We start from the raw sequence: 7,256 nt of genomic DNA, 5'->3' as shown, positions 1-7,256 counted from the left end.
CCAAGCTTCTTTTGCCACCCTCTCTTTGTATCTGTGGCTTCCCTTTCCCCTGGCCCGCGGGGGTTACATTCCTTATTTTTGGGTTTGGGGTTTTTTTCAGATAAAAGGGGTCATCAATCTTAGAGCCTTTTAATGTTTGTAGATGTCTTTGTGTTTTTTAAATGGATTATGGCACCTACAAATTTTAGCTATATATAGAGCTCAATAAACAAGTTATATGGGTCCTGTCCTCAGCGGTATGTTGTGTACGCTGTCGTTCCCGCTCCTCATGGAGGAACATTCTTGCCAAGGGGAGAAGAGCTGGATTATTCAACCATTTCTTTTATCTCTTACTGAAGCACGCACGCTCCGCTCTTCAATGGAGCCTTGTTGCTGTCGGTTCATTTTTTTCCGTCGCATCCTATACAAAAGCAATCGAAACTGAGTCGGGGCAGTTTTCTGTGCCCCGGCGGGTATGCTGATGTGCCTGTTCAGAACTCAGAGGGGAAACCGGAGGGGGCTTCAGCTGAAAGCACGGGACCACCATGCGTGTAAGTATTTTGCGTGTCTCACGCTGGACAGTCACTTCTGCCGTAGGTGGCACGCGGCTGTGAGCGCTGACCACCTTAGCGGCAGCTGCCGACTGTGAATCCAGAATGGTAACTCTCGACACAAACGCTAACGGGAACGGAAGCTGGGGGGGGTCTGCGTTCCTGGGCCCCGCCACACCTTTGCAGCGCCAAGTGCAGCCCCAGCCCTGCTCTACCTCCCCGTGCCCTGCTCCGGCGTGGGGACGCGGGTGGGTTGGGATCTCGGGGTGGGTGAGAGCGTGGGGTGCTGTCTCTGCTGGCCCCTTTGTGTCCTTCAGGGCAGAGGGACCCTCTCCTACCCTGACCCTCCGGCCACGACCGCTCACCGACAGCAGGGCCCGTCCCTGCAGCCGCAGGCGTGACTCCCCCAGCCCGCTCTCCCCGCCTTCGGTGCCGCCTGCCCCGGGGCAGCAGCCGGTGCCGGGGGGGGCCGGGAGGCGATGCCGGGGGCGCGGGCAGCTCCCCCGCGGGGGCCGGGGCTGGGCCGGCGGCGGTGTGGCCGCCGTGTCCCGTCCCCTCCCACCGTGGAGCCAAGTTCAAACCGCGAGCCCCGGCGGAGCGGGACGCGGTGCAGGGGCCGGGCCGGGCCGGGCTCCCCGGGAGCCGCCGCAGGGTCCGCGCCGGCGGCCCCCCCAGCGCCCGCGGGGCTCCATGGTGAGTGCGCAGGGGCCGCTGCCCCTTCCCCGCCCGGGAGTTGCGGATCTGTGGGCGGGGGCGGCCCGGGACCTCTTTCCCCGGGACCCGGGCGCCGGACCGGAGTCCCCCGCGCCGCCGGGTTGGGGTTGGCTCCGCCGGGGTGGGGCTTGGGACCCCTCGGGACGCGGCTGGTTCTCCTGGGATGGGGCTTGGACTGACCGGGAGAGGGGCCGGTCCGCCCAGGAAGGGGCTAGTCCAGCCGGGAAAGGGACTCGGACTGGTCGAGATGGGGCCGGTCCAGCCGGGAAAGGGCTTGGACCAGTCGGAACGGGGCTGGGCTGGGTCAGGATGGGGCTTGGGTCCGGCTGGGAGGGTCGCGGCGGGATGGAGCTGGGAGCCGGTGGGGAAGGGGCTCCGGTCCGGCTGGGAGGGCTGGTCCAGAGCGACCAGGCGGCTGTGGCCGGGATGGGGCTTGGACCTGGCTGGGACGGAGATTGGATGTGGCTGGGATGAGGCTTGGACTTGGCTGGTCCCAAGGGGGAGAACGGAGGGTCCATCCCTGCCCAGGGCTTCAGCAGGTCCTGGGGCTCTGGGTGGTGGCAGGGTCCCTTTGGATAGGAGGGTGACGGGGACAGGGTCCATCTGACTGAAAGGACCTGGGGACCCCAGTGGGGCTCCCGGGCAGGCAGCAGGCATTGCCCCTCGCTGCCTGGGTGGCTGGGGCTAGCACGAGTGCCACCAGGAGCTGCTCTATCAATAATGGTGATTTCCCTTATCTCCTTGTATTTGCTGGAGGATTAGAGCCGAGGAAGAGATTAGCTTCCCCTGCCAGGTGGAGCGGGCTGTGACCGTCCTGCACCCGCGCTCCCCTGGCTGCTCCTTCCCTGCCAGCCCTCCCGTGGGAAGGAGCTGCCCAGCCTGCCTGTAGCTTGCTGGGAGAGAAGGACTAACCCCAGATCAGCCACTGAACTTATCTTTCTCCATCCTGAAGGGTGGGAAGCAATGGCCAGGACTGGGGTTTGCCAGCTTCGTCTCTCCCCTGCATCCTTCTCTTGTCACTGCTGCTTCCCTGCTCTCTAAGGGGTGGTGGGAAGCACCCTCCGAGCTCCTGTCCCGGCTGCTCACTGAGCTTTTTCAACTCCAGGCTGCGCTTCCTCCCGTGCTAAGGACTGAGAGTCCAGTGCCAGGCTCGGCTGCCTGGAAATGCTGTAAATGGTGTGCTTTCTCCTGGAATTTGGTCCCAGTTGTTTAATAAGCCACTTCAGGGAAGTCATTCCCAGTTTAATGGTAAAATCGCATGGCCTTGTCTTCCCGGCGGCGGAGGCTTCCTGAGAGCAACCCTTAGACTTTGGACAGGGTGTCCTCATGGAAGCAGCGCTCTCGTTTGGTGTCCCTGAGGATTATACCCTGGGCTCTCTGCTGAATCACCTCCGGGGTGAGATCTCTCTGTGGGTTTGCAGAGAGCAAAGCCAGCAGTATGGGGGGGCTCTTCCCTGCGTGGAAGATATTTGGTGATTAAGGAAGCTGAAGAGCCCAGCGGGGTTTGTACTGGTTGCATGTGGATTTGCTCATCTCCTCGCACGCGCTTCTGCTCCAAGGTGATGGCTGTGTCCGTGGTTCCCAGACTGGTGGCGTGTTGGGCTTCACCTCATGTTAAGCTGCCATCGCTCCTGCTGAGCTGTGGGAGTGGGAGGGTGGGGAAAGTTTTCCTCACCCTTTTGGAGCCGGGGCCAGCCCTTTATGGAGCGGGGAGCACGGAGCAGATGCAGGTTTTACAAACAAGCCTCCAGGTTCCCAGCGAAGGGCAGGATGGATGGTGTCTGCCTGGCCTCAGACTTCTGCAAGGGAACTTCTTCCCTCTGGCTTCTCTGAGCAAAAAGCCAAGCCCGACAGGGAGACGTGGCTGGGACGGCAGTGAACCTGCCAAGATGTGAGCTGGGGCTCGGTGCAGGCAGATGCCGGCAGCAGGCAGAGCTGCCTGCCTCTTCCTCCTTGTGCGCTTTGGCCGCAGCGCAGAGGTTGCATATTTGGAAGGAGTTGAGCTGCTCTCTGCTTGCCCAGACCTGACGCCCAGAGAGTGAGGGATGGGGGGGATTTTTTGAGGGCTTTTCCTGCAAACAGGAGATGATAGAAATGCCCCGATGCCAAGATAGGGCTGCAGCGCTGTGCCATCTCTCAGTGACGCAGAAACGTCGAGAGCTGTCGGGCTCCTTTCCTGCCAGATGCTGTGTGTGTATCGGGCTTCCCATCCTCGCTGTGGGACTGCTCAAATATCCCCAGTCCCGGTCACCTGAGGTTGCGCTGGCTTTTCTTCAAAGCCCCGGGACTGATCCCTCGGAGGGTCTGGCTGTCCCCTCCCCGTGCTCCCCCGCCAGCTCAGATGTCAGCGCTTGGGTTTCCCCTCTTTGCCGGGGCCGGCTCGGGGCTGCCGGGAAGGCTTGGAGCTGGGAGGCTCGGAGGCAGCCGGGACGCGCTGGCGAGAGCAGGCGCTTCTGCTGCTTCTGTCTGGCTCTTGCATGAGGGCACCCGAGCCTGGGGCGAGCGGGGCTGCGTGGGAGCTGGGAAAATGCTGAATAACTGCGTCTGTGCTGTGGGGTTTGTGGAGGTGCGGAGAGCATCCTTCCGAGGGTGCCCGAAACCATTCACGCCGAGGTGCGGAGGTTTGCTGGCGGGGAACCAGGCGGCTCCCCACCTCCTGCTCCTCTCCAAAGAGAGGGCACGTCCCTTTCTGCTCCCCTTGATTTTTGGTGGTTGAGGGCCTGGGCTTGAAATGCCACAAACTGGGGAGGTACTGGGGACCCTGTTGGGGTAGAGAACTTGGGGACAGATCCTGTAGACCTACAAAGGTCCCTGCCACACCTCTGTGCTGAGTACCTGGCTGCTGGCACCAGAGAGAGATCAGTGGGCACCGAGGGCAGCGCTGCCCGGACTGGGATGAAGCTGGAGCAGTTTCTCAAGGGCTTTGCTCCAAGAGGAGGCAGTCGGGCTGGGGGGATGTCCTCTGGGAGAGGATGCAGGTGCTTTCCCTCCTGCACATGCTGTGTCTGCAGAGGGGGGAACAGGTCTGATGGAGGCTTGTGGTGAGGGGCTGAGGGCAGAGCCCGGAGCATCCCTTCGTCCTCAGCTGACACCGAGCCCTTCCCTGCGCAGATTCTCCCCCGGGTGCTTTCCTGCGCTGTTCTGCTCCTCCTGCTCGTCGCCGTGCTGAGCAGAGGGAAGAGGTGCAGCATCGCCAAAATCCTCCGGCAATACCGCGCCGTCATCTTCCACGAGATCCAGAACCTGGTGAGCAGGGGCGGGGGTTCTGCCTGGGGCCCCGGCTCCCCACTCCGGGGGATGCTGCCGAGCTGGATGCGGCCTCGCTGCGGGATGTGGGTGCGGAGGGATGAGCCTGGAAAGCTTAGTATGGGGTTGGCTGCTTTGCTGGGGTTTCTGGGGAGAACGCTGTGTCTAAATGGGGGGTTCCTGCCCTGTGTGGGAGGCATGGATGCTTTGGGGTGCTTGATACTCTCCTTGCTTTACTTCTCCAGAAAAGCCTGAGTGGGTTGGAGAAGAGGAGTGGAAGGGCCGGGCCGGCTTGTCGTTCGGACAAGGTGAGCACCAAGGGACCCGGGGCTGGGGCGTCGTGTGGGCTGAGCCCCGGGGAGCTGTCGAGCCCCCCTCCTCGCCCGGGGCCGCGTGCTTCTCTCCAGGACCAGAAGATCCTGCTCTCCATCTACAACATCAGCATGTCCCTGCGGGAGGTGGCGGCCGGCACCCTGCGTGGCCCCGAGGAGCTGGCGGTGTGGAAGGTGGCCAGAAACACTGACTTCGTGCTCAGGGAGAACTGCAGGAAAATCAGCAAGGTGGGAGACCTGCCCCTTCCCAGTCACCCCAGTGGCTCCCAGTTCCCCAGCACGCGGGTTGCAGGCAGAGCCTGAGGAGTCTCCAGGCTCTGCCCACAGCATCCCGGGGGGGTGAAGGTCCGTGCTGGGTTTGTGGCTGGGGGATGCTGACGGCACTTCCCGGTGAGCTTTAAACTGGCCAGGGAGGGAAGTCCGGCTGTGGCAGCATGGGACAGGCTGGTGGGTTTTTACCACCAGTTCCTAAGCGGGTTTGTCCACCTGTGCCGTGATGCCATGGCTGATGGGAACACAGACCATCATCCCGGTGGGATGCTCGCCCGGTGGGTGGGCGCACCCAGTCCTATTCTTGCACCCAGGTGCTCGTAGGCAGGAACTGGGATTTCTCCCCAAAGGGCTGGTCTGGGCTCCCCCAGCATCCCCGGGGCTCTCTGGGGGAAACCCCGGCCGGGAGGATCCCCTGTGGCAGCCGCCAGCAACTCATTAACTAGCAGGGAAACCCCGGGGCAGCGAAGCGCCGGCTCCCCGGCTCTGCCTGGCTCTGGCACGGTGCTGGGGTCGTCCTCCCCGGCATCGCCAGGGAAATCAGCTGGGGCTCACCCTGCCTGGGGCTTTGCTGGTGTGGGATGGAGGTGCTGCTGGTCTGGAAAGCCGCCTGCGGACCCAACCTAGCCGTCTGCCCTGTCCGTGGACGTGCCGTGGGGTGCATGCTGCCGGCTTGGGGGGGGATGGCCAGCTCTGGGGACCGCTGGGGACCTGAGAGTACATCCCTGCTGTGGCCATGGGTAGTTTGGCCACGCCAACCTTCAGTTTTGCCCATGCAAACCCCATGTAAATGGGGTGTGATGTCCCAGGCGCATCCTCGGTGCCGGGACGGTGGTTTTTGTCCCCCTGACTAATGCCTGCATGGTGGTGGTGGGTGTTTCTGCTCCCTCGGCACGCTGACCGCAGAGCCCGCCGCGCATCCCGGCACAGCCCCGGCGCGGGGCACCCGGCCGCAGGAGGAAGCAGCTGCGGGAGATCGGGAGGAAGGCGGAGAGGCTGGCGACCTGCTGGGAGAAGCTCTACGCCCTGCACGCACCTCGCCGCGCCTCGTGGGACTCGTAGGGACGCCCTTGCCACGTGCCGGAGGGATGCGCTGCTCTGGCACCGTGGCTGCCAGCATCTTGTTTGGAAACCTGGGACAAATTCAACCCTGAAGGCAGTGGAGTTGCTACCGGCAGGTGCCTGAGTTGAATTCGTCCTCCTGTTTCAAGCGGTACCCGGGGACCGGCCCCTCGCACGTAGTGGGGGCTGGCAGGTTGGTTTGCCGTGGGATGGCTGCGGCAGGGAGCTGGAACACCAGAAATGTGGGGCAGAAGAAGAGGAAGAGCTGAAAAAAGGAGGTGAGGCATTGGATCTCTGTGATGCTCCTGGCCCTGCATCACCTGCTGCTTTCTTGGGGACAACGGTTGCTTTTTGGGGCAGAAAGAGGACGTGTGGGGCCATGGCTCGGAAGGCGCTGCTGGAAGGGGGCCGTGGCGCATCCGCAAGGCTCTGAGGGTGGCCGGGCTGCAGAGAGGGACCTGTGTCCCTAGTGCACTGCTGGGACAGGCGGAGCAGCCGGGCACCCATGGCGGATGGGGAAACCTGGGTGCATGACTGGGTGCCCAGGGAAGCCTGGGGAGCGCCGGTGCCCGCTGATAAACAGCAAAACCCCAGGCAGCTGGGGGGGCTTGAGACCAAGGCTCAGCCTCTGGGACGGGCAGCACCGCAGAGGGACCCAGCTGCCTGGCACTGTGGGTGCCCTGGCACCCCTCAGCAAGCCGAGCCCGGAGGCACGTGGAGTTCCGTGAGATGAGGAGCATCCTTCCTCATCACCGCGCTCTGCCAGTGCCCTGGCCGGGGTCCCTCTTCCTGCCTTGGGCGGCAAACAGTCTCTGGGAAGCCAGAAATAAAACCTCTCCTTCCCTGGAAGCCCTTTGGGTGCTTTACCTGGTGACCCAGGGGCTCTTGTGCTGTGGATGGAGCTGGCGTGGCGCAGGGGCCGGGCATGGCGCAGGGGCTGTGCAAGCCCGGGGAGGAGCAGGCAGCGGCCGCGGGCACCGTGGCGTCCTGTCTCTGCCCGCCGTGCCTGCATCCCTGGCCCACGGGGCCCCATCCTGCACGCTTATGCTGGTGCACGGGCGGCGGAGGACGGGGCTCTGCTGCAGGAGCTGCTTTTCTGGGA

General features: G+C 63.4%; 1 protein-coding gene across 1 annotated transcript; it reads left to right on the top strand.

Annotated features, from left to right (window-relative positions):
* Positions 1 to 933: 933 nt before the first annotated feature.
* C17H20orf204 (chromosome 17 C20orf204 homolog) lies at positions 934 to 6,394 on the top strand. The gene is given in 6 exon segments (XM_075166764.1): positions 934 to 1,147; positions 1,150 to 1,206; positions 4,341 to 4,490; positions 4,736 to 4,798; positions 4,898 to 5,050; positions 5,999 to 6,394. Coding segments are annotated over 6 exon segments (717 nt in total). The 5' UTR covers positions 934 to 1,009; the 3' UTR covers positions 6,155 to 6,394.
* Positions 6,395 to 7,256: the final 862 nt, after the last annotated feature.

Source organism: Calonectris borealis, chromosome 17, assembly GCF_964195595.1.
Source record: "Calonectris borealis chromosome 17, bCalBor7.hap1.2, whole genome shotgun sequence".
In the NCBI taxonomy this organism is placed as follows: domain Eukaryota; kingdom Metazoa; phylum Chordata; class Aves; order Procellariiformes; family Procellariidae; genus Calonectris; species Calonectris borealis.
The sequence above is the reverse complement of the archived record's forward strand: the minus strand, read 5'-3'. Positions and strand labels throughout refer to the sequence as shown.